Consider the following 21,842-nt stretch of genomic DNA (forward strand, 5'->3'; position numbering starts at 1 on the left):
CGTTGTAAGCACACAGGTGGAGTTTTCAAATATTTCAGTCCGTTGCTCTGTGTTGACACGGAGACTTTGCTGATCCTCTCATAGCGAATTAACTTCTGACAAACCTAGTGTCTGTTTTTGGTGTTTGTGGAGACTGTTACTGCTTGTGTTGTGAGACTTTTCACCAAACACTCACACTCCAGCGCGCAGCAGCTACGCACGTGCGTGCGCGCGCGTGCGTGTGTGATAATCTACAAATAGTTGTTGACAACAAAATGTGAATTCTACTAGAATTCACATTTAAATAAACAGATACATTTTCTGAAGTAGGCAGAAAATGAGCTTCCCCTGCATGAAAGACCAGCAGCCGCCACTGGTGTGTGTGTGTGCTCGCGCGCGCGTGCATGTGCCCGCGAGCGGAGTTTGCGGTGAGGAGGGATAAATTAATGAGATTTTGGTGCATTTTCTCTCTCGTTATTTGTCATGCCTTGTTGGCACTGTCAGCTCATGACAGGCTATTAATAATTACAAGCACTGCACAAATATTCTAAAAAGCGATAGTGTCAGTTAGTAATCGTAAAAATACGTTACCTTGTTGACGGGCCGAGTCCGCTCGGAGAAGCACTGTTAACGTGGGGGTGCTTTCTATTCAGGTGCTGCAGCATCGAGGATGTACTGTTATGGTACGCCAGGTCCGTTTTGCAGTAAATACACTGCACCATGTTGTCCGCTTTACGCAGCGTAAAATGATTCCACACCTTGGACATTTTCTGTCTTTTAAAAGAACTTCTTTCATTTTCGGCCATTGTTTGTGTGTGAGCAAAAATAAATACCGCCACTTGTTAAATGCGCGTCAGTATTACAGTCCGTGTGAAACAATGATCTCGGAGCTGCGGAGTGGTCTTCAAAGCGGGACTGATACCATGGCAACGTGAATTAAACGAAGCCTCGAGGCAGAAAATTTGCCTCGAGGCTTTTTTGTATTCGAATTACTCGAGTTACTCGAGGAATTGTTTCAGCCCTAGTGGCCAGAAAGAAAGTAGTAGCAGATTCCGCCTGCTGCCTACACTTTTGGACGAGGATAAATATATAGCGCCCTCTGCTGTTTAAAAAAAGTAATGCGATTTAATTTTCAGAGCATTGATGTGAACCGTAATACCTATGAATCGATTTTTAACTGCTTTACGATTAATCCTTACATCCCTACTTATGCTGTTTATTCTTCTATTACAAACTGGCTGACTTTTACTGTATCCATGCTGCTGCAGCGGGTTGCTATGATGAGTGTGCATAATGACAAAATGAGTGATCAGAAGGATTTAATGTGAGCAAGAAAGATTTAATGTTAACATATTCATTGTTCCACCTGGTAAAATGTGACAGAGCATAATTTTGTGGCGTCATGAAGCTTATGAAATTACGGTACTTTTCCCGGTGTTATTCGAGACTTTTCTGATGTTTTTGAGACTCTGACATGACGTGAAAGCCTGTATTGCTCAGCAGTTACTGTCTGTTGTGCTGTCGAGAGCCCCTCCCTCGTTCCAAAGCACTCACAGCCTGTCAGTCTCACAGGAGCATCATGCAGCACTCCCAGCTGCAGTCGGTGCAGAGGAGACCCTGACCCACACAAGGTTAGAAAGTGAACCAATAATAAGAAAACTAAGTAACTCTGCCAGAGTGTCTCTTCTGGGTCACTTTGCCGGTCCCAAGCCCGGATAAAGGAGGAGGGTTGGACGTTTTAGCTATAATTCCACCCCGCGTAACAGTCTTTTGATTAAATTTGATATTTTAATATTTAACAATACAGGACAAAATGTATTTATGTATTATGGGTCTACAGCATTAAAGTCATGAAGTAATTAGACAGTAAGGTCTTTTACCTGCTTTCTGTGAAGTGTCTTGCAATAACACGTGTTATGAATTGGCGCTATACAAATAAAGATTGATTGATTAATGAAGTTATTTTGAGACGTAACGGCCTCTTTTAATGGCAAAATGAGAAACAAGCATCAACAGAAGAAAGTTCATTTGTAGTTCTAACTCTCTCTCGCCCACTCGATCACATCGGTTTAAAGCCTAAAATAAAGTTTCATCACGACAATGACGTAATTGATCGTATCGGCAAATTAAGACACTACACCTTTACTAGGTGTAAAGCCTAGTTTAGACAGTGTTTGAAGCGGCCAGGATGGGAGGGGGCGCGGCATCTAATGAGCGGTCATTGGAAACATGACTTCATATAAAACGTCCTTTGCCTCACGATGACGGCGTCTCATCTTGATTCTGTCAATTTCCGCATTCAACAGTGGATTCTGTTTTCATTGGTCGATTCCGTCTGAGATTTCGTTAAAATTGAATTTATAGGGCCCGTTACGTCCCACAATGCACAAAACTATTGATCTACGAAGTCTACAGTAACTAAGTTTCCATTACCCTTGGAAATGTGCAAAATCTAAATGGTGCAATAAAAACTGATGATGGAAACACCTGAATTAAAAAAAACACACTCAAATATCACTAAAAAGTTGACACTTTCATGAGGTATTTCAGATGTTTCAATATTGAAATGTGTTGCAAAAGCGCCATGGAAACACTTTTTTTTTTTACAAATAAACGTCACAGAGCGTGACGTTCATGGTCACTTGACCACTTCTCTCCAAGAAAACATGGCTCGGTAAATGTAAATAGAAAAGGAGACTGTGACATTTATTAGCATTATACATAAAAATCATTACTGCCACATTAAACGTGAAACAACAAAGGAATATAGAGTGTTATAAGGAGTTACGATTCTCCTGCCTAAAACAGCCTTCAATGGAAACACGTTCAAATCTCAATTATACTTTCGACATTTATTTCGCTTTTATTTTGCAAAAATCTGTAATAGAAACCCAGATAATATGTCTTTATCTGATTAAAAAACTATTACCCCTAGCAGTTTGAAGTTCAAAGTATTCTTGGTATGTAAAAAAGAAAGTGATTTTCCCTTGTCGTCAGTGTTATCCAACCCAGTGGTAAAAACAGGGTCTAAATCAGATAATCACGCCACTTTTAGCATGCGTGTAACATTTGACATGCACATGTGCGTCCTTCACTGTTTGCTACAGCACAAACAGGAGGAGCATGTCATTCAACAAGTGGTTTGTTAAGCAACAGCCCCGAAGGGCCAAGTGCCGCAGACATTCCAGATTTTTGTAGCACATTCCGGTCCTTCTTTTCTAAGGCGCGTCATCCAGAAATAACAGCAGCAGCAGGAGTGTGCAAACACATGCCAGTACTGTAGCAACACAGCGACCCATGCACTCCCCAAGGGCCGTCCTGTCTAGACACAAAAGGCAGAAAAAACTAAAAAAATCTCCCTCAAAGCAACAAAGCCCAATATTTTAGTATGTGGTGATGAATAATGGGAGTAAAATGTTGGTTTTTAGTTAAACTAATAATAAAATCACTTCCTCTGGTTATTTTATTTTCAGCTGACATGTTTCTTGATTGAGTTTCTTTCCTCCACTCTTGTCTTTTACCACCAAACAAAGGTCTGGGTCCTTCCTCGCTCCACCAAACACTTCCTCCAGGCTACCCATCATCGCTGCCAGGCTCCATGGCCCCTCCCTACCAGTTTGCCAGGGACCCCCAGTCTGGACAGCTAATAGTCATTCCTGCTGAACCGCTGCCACATTACGGTACAAAAACTCATTCATGTCCTGCTCTGAGACGAATGCTGACATCACTATTGTTTCTAAGTGATGAAATATTTCGTGTGAATGTTTTCCTGTTATACAGTACATTGTTAACTTAAAGACCACACTCAGCTTCTTTTTTTTTCCCCCTCTTGTCTGCACATGCTGTCAAAGGTCAACGCTACAAGAAGTGCAATCATTATGAGACAACAATGCATGTTTTGTTATTGCAATAAAATAGATTGATTTATTTTATTGCTTAATTGTGACTATCACCAGCCCTCCCTAAGGAAGGGTAAGAAACCTTTTATTATAGGGAGGATATAAAAAGGGAGAGCAGTGTTACACCTAAGTGGAGAGGGAGGGGGAGGGGAAAGGGGGCAGGGAGGAGAGACTCAAGGTAGGAAATAAAAAGGGTGGGGAAGAATAGATTGTTTTACAGTGAGGGTGCGATGTGAAGTTGTAGAATATATTGTGCTTATTATGTTGTGTAATCAAGCCAGTATAGTGACAAGTGTGAAGCTTAGCTATAATGGTGGTGGCTGTGAACAGGGGGAATGAGTGAGTGGTAGTACCTAAAGCAGGTATTTGGGATTAACGTGTCTAAAGTTAAGCCCAGTATGAGTTTTATCCCACATCCCAAGGCGTGCCAGTGCATCGTTGACCAGTGTATGTGCAAAAAACCGCTACCGCAAACCCAGGAACTGCCCTGGGCCCGCAGATGCAGCCAGGCTAGCAGAAAGAGTGGGGGCCAGGGAACCCCAGGCCACCCCCCCACGGCCGAGCAACCCCCCCAGACGCCACCAAGATCCCAGGCTGAGAGGCAGCCACCGCCCTGCGCACACACATCCGAGGAAGCCCCAAGCAGCCGAGCACCCAGCGCATACCGCCACCGACCCCAACCCCCAACCCTAAGGCCCCCGCCAGCATCCCGCCCCCCCACACCCAAGCACCCAACCCCTGAGGGGAGGGCCCAGAGAGCCCCCCCGCCCGAGACCCCAGCAGCGGAGCCAAGGCCCACGCCCAGCAGATGGCCAGAGCCGCGCCGAACGGGAAGCCAGCACGCACTCGCCGGCAGGCCCAGAGCCAGCAGGGATCAGACCCCAGGCCAGAAGGACCCGGAACGGAAGCGGAACCAAGAGCAGCGCCCCCAGGGACAGCGACCACACCCATAGTCGCCGAGGCCACCAAGGGGATGCTGCAAGCCGCCCCGCCGGCCCCCAGGCACACCGACCAGGCACCCCAGAGTGCGCCAGATCGCCTTTCCTTGATGGCGCCCGCTCGATGAGCCCTAGAAAGCCCCCCCCCACCCAAGGGCCCAGCCACACCGCAGAGCCCGGCTCGCAGGGCACCGCCCAAGCCGGAGCCACCCGGCGCCGCACCCACAGGCATGGTAGGGCACAGCCCGCACCACCCGCCCCGGAAGACCCCCACCAGGATTGGCCCGGCCAGCCGGCCAGGCCCGCCGGACCCCAAGGGCACCACTGCAGGACAGGGAACCCTCAAGGGTGAGCCCCCGGGCCAAACCCCCGTGGGGGGCGCCCCCCCACCCCAGCCCACGAACAGGCCACAACCCAGCAAGACTGCGCAGCCCCCAGGTGCAAGAACAGCAGCCGAGGCCCCGCCCCCCACCGGACAGCGCAAGCCACGGGTCAATGCCAAGGGCGACCGGCGGCCGCCACCGCGGGAGCGAGGCACCCCAACGGCACACAACCGATGCGGAGCAGCAGCCCCCCGCCAACGGCGCAGAACCCACCCACCTGCCAGCCCGCAGATAGCAGGACAGACCTACCAAGCGGCCGATACCGACCTCAACCACCGGAACAGCTAGAGCCGCCCCCCAGCAAAGAGCACCATCCCGGAGTGCCAAGCATCCCCGCCCCAATCCCGGCGCAGAGGCCAGCACCCCCCAGTGCGCTCACCCCCCACCTCGGCGCAGCAGGCTACCCCAGACCCACACACCGCGAGGCGCGTCCCCAAGGCAACCAGGAGACGAGACAAGCACCGAGCCCCACCCGTAAGGAAGGGGCACCACCAGGCCGGCACCGCCCGGAGAGACCCTGCAAAGACAGCCCCCAGCAGCGGTGCTCCCCATCCAGCCTATGTGTATATATGTGTATGTGCTGCAATAGGGTGGAAATGGTTGTCCCACCCTCCGGGGGTGGTGTGTTGAGGTGTAATTAAAATTGGAGGGATTAGTAGGGTAGTGCCACCCCCGTGCCACTACTTAGTAGCACAGGCGGCGGCCTTCTCCACCCCCAGCCCCACCTTCCAGCCCCCCAAGGGTTGGGTATGTGAGTGTGGTGCAACAAGTGGGTGAGCCAGACCAGCTGGGAGTGAGTGATGTGAAGTGCGCATGTAGGACGCCTGTCCGGTAGGAGCCCGGCCCATCCGCATGGCGGGCCACCGGAGAGGGTAGATGGCGCAGACGGGTACGGGGCACTGCGGGCCGCTGGGGACGCGCCAAGCAGCACAACCGGAGACCCCCGCGGCACCCCCTCGAACCATGCCGGCCGTACGGAGCATGGCGGAACCAGGCACCAGCCACATCCCCCACCAGCCCAGGAGGCGACCCCCGCCAGCCATGGACCGACAGGCAGGTGAACCCATGCACCCCCAGCCAGGCACCGCAACCCCACACCAACGTCGCCAGCAGAGCACCCCCAATCACCTACACGCCGACGTGAGACACCCCCGACGCCAGCACAGCCCGGAGGACAGCGGGCCCCAGCCACCAGCCCCACCCCGCCCAAGGCGGCGCGGCACCCCGCTGAAAGTCCCCGGGCAGATGGCGGGGGGGCGCGCCCCGAGGCGCCGAACCCAAAGACCCACCCCCGGGACACCCCCGCCCAGACACGGCACCCACGGGGCCCGATGCCCCCAACCAGCATATCAACCACTCCCGACGCGGATCTGCCAGGACAGGAGCCACCGGCCGCGCCCCTACACACACCCACCCAGCACGACCCAGTTATTAAAGAGTGGTGCTGGCAGTTGCTTGCAGGCTAGATCATCATTAGGCTAAAAATGAAAAATCAAGGTTCAATGCAATTAGAAAAGGAGTCCAACGCTCCTCAAAGCAGGTTATTTTATTTTTTCTGAGAGCAGATATCTTTTCCATGGCAATAAATTCTATGAGGAGATTTCGCCATTGGTTTATGCTTAACGATTTTTTATCTTTCCAATTCAGTAATATTGTTTTTTTTGCTATGGCGAGTGCTGCAAGGATGGATTGTGATTGGTTTACTGGAATATCAAGCATAGTCAGGTCTCCTAACAGACATAGATTTGGAGATAGAGGAATCCTGCAGTCCAAAATGGAGGACAGTTTTTCAGTGATTAGAAACCAAAACTGTTGAACTGGCGAACAAAGCCATACAACATGTAAATATGAATCAGCTGTTTCCTGGGTGCACTGACAGCAGATGTCTGTTGGGGAGAAGCCCATTTTATAAATTTTCTGTTGGGTAATGTGGGATCTGTGGAGGACCTTGTATTGAATTAGCTGAAGATTTGTGTTTTTAGTCATCTTAAAGGTATTGCAACAAATTTCTGTCCAGAAATCGGTGTTCGTGGTGATTGAGAGTTCAGCTTCCCATTTAGTGATTGGTAAGTGATTAGAGTTAGTGTTCAAGAGTGCTCTGTATATTTTTGAGAGTTTTTTTGTTTTTGTTGAGATTTTTTTCATATATATGGCCAGTTCTGGAGGTTGCAAGGTGATTAAATTTATTGCCGTATTTTTCTTAATTGTCTCTGTTACTTGTAAGTACTGAAGAAAATTACTTTTATTTATAGTGAATGTTTGGGTTAGATTGTTATATGTCCTGAACTTATCATTTTCGAAGAGGTCTTGGAGATGAATAATTCCGCTATCTTCCCATGTTTTCAGATAGAGCGGTGTTTTTCTGTTTCTAAAGTCAGGGTTGTGCCAGATTGGAGACAGCATGTTAGTTTTTAATTGAACATTCGTAATGTCCAGGGCTTTCCACCACGCAGTCAGGGTGGAGGCAATCAGTGGGTTTTTAAAGCAGTTATGATGTTTGAGGGTCACAGTGATAAAAGGGAGATCAGAGAGTTTAATATGTTTGCAGTCTAGCTGTTCTATTTCTAGCCAGGTGTTATGGTATTCTTTTGGTTTTAGTAGGGATGTAACGATTCACTCAACTCCCGATACGATTCGATTCACGATACTGGGTTCACGATACGATTCTCTCACGATTTATTTTACAAAATGGGACTGTAGACAAATTTTTTTTTTTGGGAAAAAAACTAGAAAATACGGTACTATTTTCCTTTTAATTTTCATTGTCAAAAGAATTCCTTGATAAACTATTCAAAACAATGCAATTTAACTAAAAATAAATCTTGAATGAAATAAATAAAGGAATAATACAAATGAAAATGAAGCCTATTAATTTAAATTCTGGTTCTATAATAAACAATGCAAAACTACATAATAGTTATTTTTCTTTTTAAAAGTGCAACTGAAAATGTATTTTGTGCCTTAACGTTTGGACTTTAAAAAAAAAAAAACCCGTGATTACACTGATTTACGTCATATTTGTTTGGACCAGCAGAGGGCGTTGGTAACACAGTGGTCGGTTGGCATGCATATATATTGCAGTGAAGAAGAGAAGCTATGCTAGCAGACAGAGCTAATAGAAAAACGTGACTTTTACAGATATTCAAGTAATATTACAGATATTCTTTCAGTGCTAAAGGGGTAAGGAATCATTTATTAACATATTTAAGAGTAGAAGGCGGCCAGAAAGACAGTATTAGCAGACTCCGCCCGCCGCCTACACTTGTGGATAGCGCCCTCTGCTGGTTAAAAAAAAGTACTGCGATTCAATTTTCAGAAAATCGATATCAACCGTGATACCTATGAATCGATTTTTAACTGCCTTGTGATTAATCATTACATCCCTAGGTTTTAGCCATTCTGTTAAATATAAAATGTGGTTTGCTCGGTAATAATGCGTGAAATTAGGGGCTTCCACCCCTCCCTCGCTTTTATATTTTTGAAGGGTTGAAAGGCTTATTTTGGGTTTTTTATTCCAAGCATAGAATTTTGTAATTGCAGAATCTAATCTTTTGAACCATTGCGTTGGTGGTTTCAGTGGATCATAGAGAACAGATAGTTTATTTTAGGTAAGATTTTCATTTTAACTGAGGCTATTCTGCCGAGGAATGAGATGTGGAGATTGTTCCATCTCTGCAGATCTTCTGTGACTTTATCCAACAGTGGGTCTAGGTTCAGTTTAATTAATTCATTTAGGTTTGGTGATATATTTAAGCCTAGATATTTAATTATATTCGTGGGGGAGGGGTATTGTGGGTTTTGGTAACTTCTTAAAATACATGTGTTTAAAAGCGTTTGTATGGGCAGAATATATAAAGATATAGTGATCGGAATAGAGTGATTATATTCCTGATTTTAAAGCTTCATTTAGTTTTAAAGGTCCAGTATTTTATTTTTCACACATCTCCATTTGTTCTAAGAACCTCAACAACTTAGTATTTGAGATTTATTTTCCCAAACTCGCCTGCTCCCTGGGTGCTACACCGTGGCTGCCCACTGCTCCTCAGGGAGGGGTTAAATACAGAGAACACATTTAGTGTATGTAGCTTTACATATATGACAATAAAGTATTATGTATATTATATATTAAACCGTAGTGTTGTTTAAGCTGTGAGGTAGTTTGAGAGGGAGGAGCTCACATTATTATCGGGTAGGAGGAGCCAGGATTGTCAGGAGGAGGAGTTTCCACCTTATGACGTATTAATGGGAGAAAAATCCAACTTGCCTGTTCATAGCTGACTTTTTATAAAATATGGAATAACAAGGGGGGAGGAAACAGAACTTTTTAAACTTTGACCCTCTGAATGAGGATAAAGGATGTTTATCACTGTAGCTAAACCATTATAAAGTGATTTTTTTTCATAACACTGCCCCTTTAAATCAAGATTTCATGTACGATGCCTTCTACTACCCTACTTGCAAATTATGTTTCTGCATTGAAACATGCAAATGTTATTATGTTGTTCATCTATTATCCAAAAGGTTATACTAATTGACTCCAAATCACCTGTTGTGATTCTTCTCAGAGGCATCAACAGAATGTGGTTAATAATTGCTGTTAGTAATGAGTTACTGTGTAATGGTGTGTTTCGTTCATATGGCAGTTTTTAAAATGTCTTTACTTCTTTTTAACATTTCAATCAAAGATGCTCCTCCATACACTGATGATAACATTTGAAAAAAATATTTGGCATTTTATTAAAAAAAAAATAATAATAATAAGATTCAAGATTCAAAGTATTTATTATCATGTGCACAGCAAGGAAACATGTTTCTTACTTTGCTGTCCACACTGGATGCCACAAAGAAAAACAAACACATTTGAAACAAAGAACAGAACAAAATGAAGAAAAGAAAAGTATAACAATAATTACAATAATTTTATAAATAATAAAGATATATATATTTGTACAAGGTAGAAAAGATAGAAAAATCTGTATATGAAGTGTATTGGAGCTAAATAAAATAAAAACAAAGGGGTAAAATGTACAAAGATTAGTTTAAAAAGTATAAACTCTAGTCTATCACCCTCTTATCACCCTGGGATTCATTGCAATTACTGTTCATTACTATTCATTACTGTGGTTTCCTATACATAATCAATGAACTGCACCAATAAATGGTGTATATTTATACCAACTACAACTTTATGACAATAAACATGTAAAACGCTGTCATGTTAAGATTAATAACATCTCTAACCCATCATTGATCACTATTATTATTGAACCAGTTTGTATTTATGTGACAAACATTTGCACAGGTTTAATGGCCTACATGTTGTATCTTCCTCATGTCCGTGGCCCTGCAGGAGGTGATGTAATGGAGCGTGGAGCCCCGTTGTGGCCGGGTGTCTACGGTACAAGCAGCTCTCTGCAGCACGCTGCCCAGCTGCAGCTGCTCTCCCAGCAGCAGATGCTCCGTCAACAGGAGCTGCTCATGATCCAGCAGCACACGGCACAGGTCCTGGAGCTGCAGAGGAACGCTCAGCTCGTTGTGAGTTCTGGCCTCGTGTGCTTTTTCAGCTGCTATTTTAAACTTGCACCTGTGTCCACACAGAAACTCATTGTTTGGTTCAACATAGAAAAACAACACATTCAGTAAAAAGCCACTTTCTGCAGCTCCAAAGTAGAGCTGCAACTAATGATTAGTTTCACAATTGAATTAATTGATTAATCGATGAATCCGATTTTTTTTATAAAGCAGTTTATCTATAAAGCACATTTAAACCCTGCTTAAGCTGATTAAACTGAAATAAGTGTCTCGCACGCACAAACCAACGCGCGCGCATGCAAGTCATACACAAACACTTGTGGCGCACGCACACACAAACACAATCATGCACGCCCACACACAAACACTCGTGGTGCGCGCACACACGCAAACAATCGTGGTGCACGCACACACACAAACACTCGTGGTGCGCGCACACACAAACACTCGTGGTGCGCGCACACACACAAACACTCGTGGTGCGCGCACACACACAAACACTCGTGGTGCGCGCACACACACAAACACTTGTGTTGCGTGCACACACACAAACACTCATGCACACCCACACACAAACACTTGTGCGCACCCACACAAACAATCGTGGTGCGCGCACACACACAAACAATCGTGATGCGCGCACACACACAAACACTCGTGGTGCGCACACACAAACACTTGTCCGCACACACACAAAACTCTGCAGGTGAATCAAACGGCTCAGCGTCACGATCAGTGACATAAATCGCACAACACAACAAATCGATAATGACACTTTTAATAGTCGATTATTAGCGATTTTATGGATTCATAGTTTTACAACAATGCAAAGTGCACACATGTACACACTGAGGCAGGCACACACTCAACTCAATGCACATGTTTTTGCAATGTTTCAGGAGCGTTTAAAGGCCAATGAACACAGGGCTGAGATGGAAGACAAAGCAGGAAAGCGGAATGCTGAATCTAAACCCAGACCATCCTCCATATCCTCCTCTTCTCCCTCACCCATCCTGCACCCCCGCAAACATCCCCTTCGCTCCCGATCGCCAACCCCGTCTACGTCCTCCCTGACTCCCCTACCTTCCCTCTCCTCTCCGGTGGCCACTCTCAAGTCAGAGGAGGATGGACCCAGAGTGTCGTCCTGTACACCAAAGACCCTGCCTCACCCTCCTTCTCCTACTTCGGCCTCTCCACCCCCGTCCTCACCACGGGTGCCCAAACGAGAGTTGCCTGAGGAGGGGGCTCAAAGGGAGAGGAGGAAGAACCCTGCACAGTTTCAGAGCCTTTATTCTGGTGAGTCGACAATATGAATGATACATTTATTTCCATTAAAGGTCCAGTTTTATGCTATTTTCCACTCATCTGTTTGTTCTAAGAATCCCAAAAACAGTATTTGAGGTTTATTTTCCTAAACTTTCCTGTTTTCCAGAGTATTAGCCTCTGAAAAGTCACTTTAATGACGCTTCTAAAAACAGGCTGTTTTGGGGCCTTTATGCATATGAATGAGTGAGCGTGTTTATAGACGCAGACTCCACACCACAGCTTTATTACCATAGTGATTTTGTTTTGCTATCCACACACTCTTGTTATTGTGTTCAGCAAAAAAAACTGCACATTACAGTAAAACACATGAATAGTTAAGAGACTATTGTGATTGGCGTGTGTGCGTGTGTGCGTGTGCGTGTGCGTGTGCGTGTGCGTGTGCGTGTGCGTGTGCGTGTGTGTGTGTGTGTGTGTGTGTGTGTGGCAGCAACAGTGGAGTAGACTGTCAGCTGTTTCAAACACTCACCGGAGTGTTAAACTGCTTAGTCACTTTCTTCTCATCCACACCTCCACTAACCACAGAACTAGTGCCTTTAATGTGATAATCATGTTTTGTTCAACCGCTGCATCACATTGGGTCACAAACATGTCAGATCATGTCAAAGGCAATACGAGGAGGTATAACGGCTACTAAACATGGAACTGATTGTGAGCACTCACATTGCGCTTCAGATTATCTATATACTGTATAATCTATATACTGGATTATCTACAGTATATACTAGATAATCTATATACTAAATGTAAACATATTATCTGTGGATAAAGGGACTAGTGGTTCTAATCTCCCTGGTCCATCACTGTGGGATGTTGATCAGTCCCTTATATTAACCCTAACTGCTCCCTGGGTGCTACACCGTGGCTGCCCACTGCTCCTCAGGGAGGGGTTAAATACAGAGAACACATTTAGTGTATGTAGCTTTACATATATACTATATTATATATTAAGCAGCAGTGATTGTTTCAGCTGTGAGGTAGTTTGAGAGGGAGGAGCTAATATTCTTATAGGGTAGGAGGAGCCAGGATTGTCAGGAGGAGGAGTTTCCACCTTATGACGTATTAATGGGGGAAATCAAACTTGTCCGTTTGGAGCTGAATTTTTACAAATTATGGAATAACAAGGGAGGGAGGAAACAGAACTGAATGAGGCAAAATGAATGTATATCACTGTAGCAAAACCATTATAGTGTTTTTTTTCATAACGCTGCCCCTTTAAGTCCTTCAGAGTAACTTCTTGCTGTTTTTACGTTGCCTACAGATCTTCCTCCAGGTTATCCCTACCAGTCTATCACGGCCCCGTTTGGTTCACCATATCCTCGCTATCACCTACCAGCAGCCACAGCAGAAAACCCAGAAGCTGTCCCACCTCATTGCCTCCACTCTTCTGCCCCTGCATCTTCTCTGCACCCAGAACACATCCACTCAAGGCTTCTGGAACAAGAACTGAAACCAGAAAGACTAGAGTTGTCAAAGTCCGCCTCTTTCCTTAAACAGGAAACAGGTGTAGATTCATCTCCCCTCGACATGACCCCCAAGTCACTCAGGCCTCTTCAGCGAAGCAGTGCGCTCCAACCCAGCCTAGACAGAGATAAAGTCAGCAACGCCCCCAAGATTCAGCCGTTACCCCTGCTTGTCACAAGTTCTCCACCAGCAAAGGACGAGGGATGGGAAGCAAGAGAAGCAGCGGAGAAAGGAGGTCAAATCAAGTTAGAGGTGTCATCGTACTCTTGTCAGGCAGGTTACTGTCTTCCTCCTCCTCTTCCTCTCAAAGAGACCAACCCTGAATCAGACGTTATCAAGGATCAGGAACAAGCATCAATCCCATCATGCATTGCTACAGAGTTAGAAAGTGTGGAGATGCCTCAGGTGTGTGCGTCCCTGGATCTAAGCAGCAGCTCTGTGTGTGAACAACAACAATCAGACACTCCCATCATCCTCCACAATCCAGGTCAGAAAGTATCTGGACCTGAAACTCCTGTCCATCCTCTCTCTGGCCCAAACTCTCCTCCTCCAATCAGTGCTAAGGACCCCATGGCGGGCCTTCTGGCCCTGGTAATGGCCAGTGAAATGGTCCAGGCCGGCCCCAGCAGTCAAACTTCCCCCGTGTCTTTAATGCAGATGAGAAATTCTCCAGTGTCTGTAGACTGCAGCGGCGCTGGGCCTCTGGAGTTGGTGGCTTTAGAGGGAATGGCTCTGCTCAGCCAAATGGCCCAGCAGGAGATGGAGCACATGATCCAGGAGAGAGGTACGAAGCCCATCTGCACAGAGTAATTCAGTTTTTCTTTTTTGCTGAAATTTAAAAAGATGTTCTTGCATCTCATACAGATCAGGCAATGCAAGGTCTCGATTGTCTTTATGAAGCAAGCCAACAAATTCTGTTGGATGCCATTGAGGAACAGTCACACATTGATCTGCCCAGGACACTTGATCCCAACAAGAAGTACAGCTGGAGACAGAGGAAGGAGCAGCCGGTACATTAAATACTGAAAATACTAAACATAATCTAATATCTCTATCATGTCCCCTTTGTTCTTTGGTTATTCTGTTTTAAAACAAATAAACGGTGTGGTTTTTTCGTTTTACTGACTTAAAATCAAAACAGAAATACAGAAAAATCAAAAACCAGATGAGCACTGTTTTTGTTTAAAAAAAAAAAAAAAAAAGTTGTGTTTTTTGTATATTTCTGGGGAAATTGGAGTTAGAACTGAAGTCCACTACACCTGGTTTCCCTCCACAGGTCCTAGACCAGGGCTACACACACAATAAGACTGTTTAGGATTTATTTCAGCAGTTTTCTGTTTGTTTAAAGCTACTTTCATTTTAAGTTAATTGTTTTATGGTGTAGGTGATCTTGACAGTGTTATGGTCCAAACAGTATCCAAATAAACAGGTGACTGACTATCAGTGTGAGGAACAATAGATGTTGGAACTTCTACCATTTGACACTTTTTCAAAAACAATTACAGCTTTTTTTGAGGTTAGTAAAAAATATTTATTTTGCACGTTATAATACCACTAGCCACTAACAGCAGCAGCCAACACACACAGAGCACCAGTAGATTCATTACACCACCTCTGGTTCCTTTAATCACATAACGTGCATGTTTTACGTAACATCCATTTTTTTTTTTTATTAAAGTATTAATAACGTTTCAATTCACTAGTTCATCAGTTGTGTGACCTTTGCATTGCTCTTTTTTTAGTGTGTGTGTCCCCTCTGTGTGGTGAGATTAAAACATGAAGCTCTTGTGCTAATTTCCCTTAAATATCCAAATATCTCACTAACAGAGCAATATTTTATTTTAAAACAAAAAAACATTGCTTTTCTGTATTTGTGTTTTGGTTTTAAGTCAATAAAACAAAATAACCACACTGTTAATTTGTTATTTTCATTTGGTTTTAAAAACAGAATAACTGAAGAATGAAGGGTACACTGATTCATCTGGCTCCTTTTTTAAATTGGTGATCTTTTTGTTGGCAGCTGTACAGTAAAATGTCTCTAGACATGTTGGATGCTGTGGAGGTGGAATACCGCATACGTCTGGCAGAGCTGCAGAGGACCTTTAAGGAGAAACAGAGAGAGCTGAGTAAGCTGCAGAGGCGCAAAGACAAGCGGTTAGTGTTACCTCCGTTCAAAAAGCATCAATCCTTGAAACGACCAGCTCAAAAATACTGATATCGTCCTGCTGCATAAAAATCAATGATGTGAAACTGTACTCTTGTGGTGCCAGTGAGCGGCAGCAGCAGGAGGACGAGCGGCGCAGTCTGAACCGAAGGGGCAGGGGGCGACCGAGGAAAAGGAAAAGCCTCACCTCACTTCCCAAACTGGACTGCAGGCCTGGAAAGTACGTGAGCTCCACCTCAATACCAACTTTACAGCATACGTGTCAAACTCAAAAAACGGGGGCCAAATCTGGCCCTTTAGAGCAGTGTTTCTCAATTGGGGGTGCGCATATCCCTAGGGGTACGCAATGGCACTACATGGGGTACTTGAGGCAGAGAGGGGAAAATTAACAAATGAAAGCATTAAAAATATCGCATTTTATAATGTTTATCTTTAATTAAAAAGTATAATAATTACCAACAACTCACAAAATGACAACAAAAATAAACAAAATAAGAGAAAAATATACTGAATAATAAAAAGAACAGACAAAAAACAAAACCCACACACACCAAGAGGGAAAAATACTTACTATTACCAGCAACACACAAAGCAAAAACAACAAAGTTATACTAAATGAGAGAAATACACACAAGATCGCTACAAAATACACAAAAATAACAGAGAAACATACAAAACGACATAAGAAGCCACCAAACGACACCTAAAACACACACACTGAGAGAGAATAATTCAAATAATACCACCAACACACAAAAATGACAACAAAAACAAAGAAAAGGAGAGAAAAATATACTGAATAATAAAAAGAACAGACAAATGACAACAAAATACACACAAAATGATGATAGAAATGATCTTGATTAGAACATGAACTAAAAATACAAGGATCAGCCTTGAAACTTCAGAATTAAATATTTTAAGGAGGCACTAAATACTTTATGAAATTAGATTCTTTCAAATGTGTGTTGTCACTTATTCATTCCATCATAATGCTTTATATTAGTTGTTTTTTCATAGAATTCTGAGCAAAATGTTGTCGGAAAAAGGGGGGACTTGGATTCAAAAGCAAGGGTAAGGGGGTTCTTGGGCCAAAAAAGTTTGAGAACCACTGCTTTCAAGCGTCCAATTCGGCCTAATTTAGTCGTAGATATCTCAGCTCGATATATCCACAATAATACAAAAATGCAAAGAAACTCCACAGTATTAGCAGGGCTCACATTTTCCCACATGCTTATGTCACATGATGACAGTCATTTTTAATCTTAAATTATTAAAGGCTGGGATACACTGTGCGATTTTTTTTCAATCGTTGCACTCAGCTCCAGCTCAAACTGAGCGACTCACACACAGAGCCCGAATGTGCGCAGCTCACGATTCATGTTCTCACACTCTACGTCCGACACTCTGACACGATCTGACTGCTCACACTGTACGTTCATACACTACACGTCGGGGTCTTTTTTTCTGGAAAGAACTCTGAAGCGTCACCATTAAAACAGACGAAGAAGAAAAACCCGGAAGTGGGGAGATGCTTGCATATCTCAGCAAAAAGAGTTTTAAAAAAGAAAAGATGGTGAATGTGATGGACCAGGATCTGGATGGACAGACATGGACAGTACAGTCAGTCAATTTTACAGCGGTCCTACAGTGTGAGCGTTTACGGTAAGCTGGTCTGTGGCACTGCTTCAACTGAGCGATACCCTCACGAGGAGCAACTGGATTTATAACATGTTTGAAATCCTTACGATTTACGATTGTTGATCAGGAGCTGGTCGTGAGGTGATTAATCACTTCTCGTGACCCCGTGTATACTACACGATGCACGACACATGATCTAGCAGAGAGTCGCACAATCCCACAAAGTAGTCCCACGAGACACAAATCACAGTGTATGCCTGCCTTAAAAGAACTCCCAATTTTTCCAAAATCCTGCAGTTTTCTTAAAATTTTTCCATAAAATCTCCCCAAATGACATAAAAATGTGCCACAAAATCAAAAAACAATCAAACATGGAAGTGAAGATCCTGCAGGGATTGATATCTGTCACTTATTGCTTTAATATTATCAATGCTGTACATATTTTCTCATTTATTCATACGTGGAAGTGCAAACTAGAGCATATTTATGTTTAAATTACTATTTTTCTTACCTGAAATCTGTGGCCCACTTAAGATATACTGCTCCGTATTTATCCCCTGAAATAAAACGAGTTTGACACCCCTGCCTTACAGGATTGGAAGGACAGTGCAATACTCAGAGGATTCTGAAGCTGGTGAAGGACAGAGAAAGAGGGTCAGAGTGTCAAGAGATGAAGACAACCCAGAGGCAAGCTTAGGGACGGAGGTGAAGAAGAAGAAGAAGAAAAAGAAGAAGAGTTGGAATGACCAGGAGGCATCCACAAGTCATGCGTTAGAGGTAGACCTGCTTAGATATTCAGTCACATTTGTATTTATTGCGACAGCCATCCTGAAAAAGTATTTGACTTGTTGTGATGTCGTTTCTAGGTGCTGAGGACAAAGCGCAGCCATGTGTGTGAACAGGAGCAGCTGGCATCAGACCTGGACCGAGCACTGTCTCTGTCACAACTCGGTTCTATTGGTGCTTCTCGCCAACTCTCCTCCAATGCAAAGCTGGGAAAGACCAAGAGCAAGTCTATGGAGAGTCAAATAAAAGAGCAGAGCGTGCACTCCTCAGACAAACGAGGACAACACAAGATGACGGCAAAGGCCTCCGTTTCTGATGCTATCAGGAAGGTGAAAGGTCTGAAGAAGATGGCTTTGTTGTCTCCGATGAGATCAGAACTCAGCAGCTGCTCCAACAGTGAGTACCCCTCCCTGATACAGGACCAGATTAGAAACAAGTTAAACAAGATGATTTGCATTTCCTGAAGAAAATACAATTGAGGATGCAGGTGCTGGTCTGTGTTGCACTGCATTAGCTTAGCATTAAACTATAAGTAGTCTAGAATTAGCATTAGCCTAGTGTTAGCATTAGCCTAGCATAATCAATAACCTAGCTTAGCATAAGCCTAGTACTAGGCAAGGCAAGGCATATTTATTTGTATAGCGCATTTCATACACAAGGCAACTTAATGTGCTTTACATGATAAAAACATTCAACAGCTTAAAATCATTAAGACCATTTAAAATTATCAGTAAAATCAAATAAAATCATCAACAAACACATGACATCATCAACATGACCATAAATCTATCTCTCAATCATATACAGTAGAGAAAAAAAGTTCCTTTAACTTTGATTTAAAAATGTTCACATGTGATGCTGACTTCAGCTCTGCTGCAGTTTGTTCCACTTCTTTGCAGCATAACAACTAAAAGCAGCATCACCATGGTTACTGTGAGCTCTGGGCTCCACTATCTGACCTGTGTCCATAGATCTCAGAGACCTGCTGGGTTCATACCTGACTAACATCTCACTGATGTATTCTGGAACAAACCCATTCACACATTTATAACCAGCAGCAGAACTTTACAGTCTCCTCTGAGGCTGACTGGGAGCCAGTGTAAAGACTTTAAAACTGGACTAATGTGTTCTGACCTCTTTGTTCTGGTTCAGACCTGAGCTGCAGCGTTCTGAACCAGTTTTAGCTGGTTAGCATTAGCCTAGCATTAGCCCAACATTATCAGTAGCCTAGCATTACCATAAGCCTAGCATTAGCATTAGCCTAGCATTAGCCCAACATTATCAGTAGCCTAGCATTACCATTAGCCTAGCATTAGCAATAACCTAGCATTAGCAATAACCTAGCAATAGCATTAGCCTAGCATTAACAGTAGCCTAGCATTAGCACTAACCTAGCATTAGCTGAAAATTAGCAATATGGTTGAAATCAGTTTAAAATGTTAAAATGAGTTGAAAAAGGTTTTATCTGAAAGTGAACAAACTGAACACGTTAAAGGTTGAAATCAGTTGAAAAATGGTTTAAAATGTTGAAAGTTTGTATGGGAAAATGAAAATTTAAATAGTTTAAAAAGTTGGAAAGTTAGAAAAAAGCTAATAAATATCAAAATGGCCAGAAATATAGTTTGACACCAAACTGGTTGAAATCAGTTGAAAATTGTCAGAGTGGTGGAGTAAGACGGAAGAATAAAGTTTATAGATGACAATAGTGAGGTACCTCATCCATCCTCACTATTAGGTTAGTAACTACCAGTCTGTGAGGTGTAAACATTAACATAATAGGCCTAATAGTAACATAACTGTTCATCAAGCAGCCTGCATGTCGTTACTGTCGATAAAGAACAATGGATGCTTGTTCTGTGACTCCAGTCATACAACCGTGACATGTTCTGCCCTCAGAAATGCTACACGTCATTTTTGTTATGACACAAGTCAACAAACTCATAACTGTAGGAGATTATGCAAAACCTGAAAAGAATATCCATATGGCCTCTGATGGAGAGAAATAACGTTATCCTGTGACTGAAAAGCATGCAGAGCTTCATTTGAACTGTTATGATGAACAAGCAGTTCTGATCATTCATTCAAATCTGATTAAACACTGGTACAAAGACAGATTTAGCTGTTGGTGTCTTGGTGGAACTGGTGATCAGTTTATGTTGTGTAAAATGTGAGGGTGATTTCCTGGTTGGTAGCAAATAAACGTTTCATGAATGTTTACATTTCAATGGTAATTTTAAATTCAACTGGTAGTTGAGGGTCTAGTTGTGTTGCTAATAAACAAGCTAAGCTCTTATGGCACGTTCACACCGAACGCGTCCAAAGCGTCAACAGCGTCAGGTTTACATTAACAATAAATGGTGGATGCGCTTCTCGGAGTGTCGAGAGGTCCCGCTGCGCACCCCGCACCTCCCGGGAGTCGGAGGGGGCGTGTTCAGCAAGGAGCTCCAAACTTTATTCTCCATTCAACCACACGTCTATAGTTCTCTGACATCACAGTGCACACAGAGTCACACCAAATACATCTGACTGGAAACACAACGAGGTTTCCCACCACTTTACAGTCACTGGGTGAATTATCAACGTAGCTTATCGCCACAATATCATCCATTGTAACCACCGGCAACAGAGAAGCCCCTCCCCTCAACACGCTCAATGCGCTCTCTTCCCAACTTGTTTGGAGGCACGTCCAGAGCATCTTCAACGCTGGTGACAAGCGTCTGATTCAATGAGCACAAGCGTCCAACTAGGGGCGTGAACGCAGCATTAATCTCATAAATTATCAGAAGCATATAAAATATATAATCAAAGGCACACCATGGACTTTTGACCTAAAGAGTTGATCCATATGAGTTATTTGAAAAGATTCCTTAGGTCAATATACAGCACTTGACAGTATCAATGCTGTGGGCGGGGCTTCCCTCTTGAAATACCGACTATGTAAGTTTGGAAAGACGGACCGTCTTTGGCCAGGTCATGTGACCTGGAGAATGCATGAAAAACTTTTCACTTTACGGCAGTCATGTGACCACAGGCTATATACAGTAGTTCCCACGTGACGTCACAACATACGGACCCGGCGCCATTGCTGTGGACACCTGAAATGAGTTTAGCCTCCGTTCACAGCCAAAAGAGCACAGTATGGTAGTTTTGTGTTGGGTTAATGATGCACTCATCGCCGCCATAGTTCAGTTAAATGTAGATTCTTTAGTAAGAGAAGTTAGCAAGTCAGATCTGTAACTTCAGGATGAGGATTGGCTCTCAGGGCTGGGCTCATGGGCTCATGCTGCGGCTAGAGTCTATGGGCTGGAGGGGCAGCCTCGCCGCGTTGGTGGTACCCCGAACAGTAGTCGACTCTATTAACCCTATTTAGCATGTTTGGTGTGATTGAGCCAGTAAAGTCATCTAAACATGGAAAGACAACTAAACAGAAAAGTGTAAAGTGATGCAGAATTGGGACATTTTTTAAAACATAAAATCAGAATCTCTAAATTTATTGTTCTCTATTCAACAAATTCTACTTGGACGCCAAGATGAGAACAAACCGGGTTTGTTTGTTCAAAGACTAACACGACATGTTGTTTAGCAGGGTTGGGCTCAATTGTAATCGTAATTGTTAATTAATTACAATTATGATGTAATTATAATCAGAATTTTGATTTAAAAATTCTGTTGCATTTATAATCAAAATTAAATTGTAATTAAGATAATTTACTTTGTAATTGTAATTGCCATG

At 43.5% G+C, this 21,842-nt stretch overlaps 1 protein-coding gene across 3 annotated transcripts in view; it reads left to right on the forward strand.

Annotated features, from left to right (window-relative positions):
* Positions 1–21,842, forward strand: part of tnrc18 (trinucleotide repeat containing 18) — a 117,702-nt gene that overhangs the window by 63,044 nt on the left and 32,816 nt on the right. For all 3 annotated transcript variants that reach the window (XM_028456272.1, XM_028456270.1, XM_028456271.1), the window contains 9 exons: positions 3,513–3,659; positions 10,550–10,734; positions 11,631–12,027; positions 13,316–14,302; positions 14,383–14,528; positions 15,539–15,672; positions 15,789–15,902; positions 17,917–18,100; positions 18,190–18,505. In XM_028456272.1, the coding sequence (XP_028312073.1) occupies positions 3,513–3,659; positions 10,550–10,734; positions 11,631–12,027; positions 13,316–14,302; positions 14,383–14,528; positions 15,539–15,672; positions 15,789–15,902; positions 17,917–18,100; positions 18,190–18,505 (2,610 nt within the window). The remainder of the gene's footprint in view (positions 1–3,512; positions 3,660–10,549; positions 10,735–11,630; positions 12,028–13,315; positions 14,303–14,382; positions 14,529–15,538; positions 15,673–15,788; positions 15,903–17,916; positions 18,101–18,189; positions 18,506–21,842) is intronic.

The sequence above is a fragment of the Gouania willdenowi genome, chromosome 8 (assembly GCF_900634775.1).
Source record: "Gouania willdenowi chromosome 8, fGouWil2.1, whole genome shotgun sequence".
NCBI classification, from domain to species: domain Eukaryota; kingdom Metazoa; phylum Chordata; class Actinopteri; order Blenniiformes; family Gobiesocidae; genus Gouania; species Gouania willdenowi.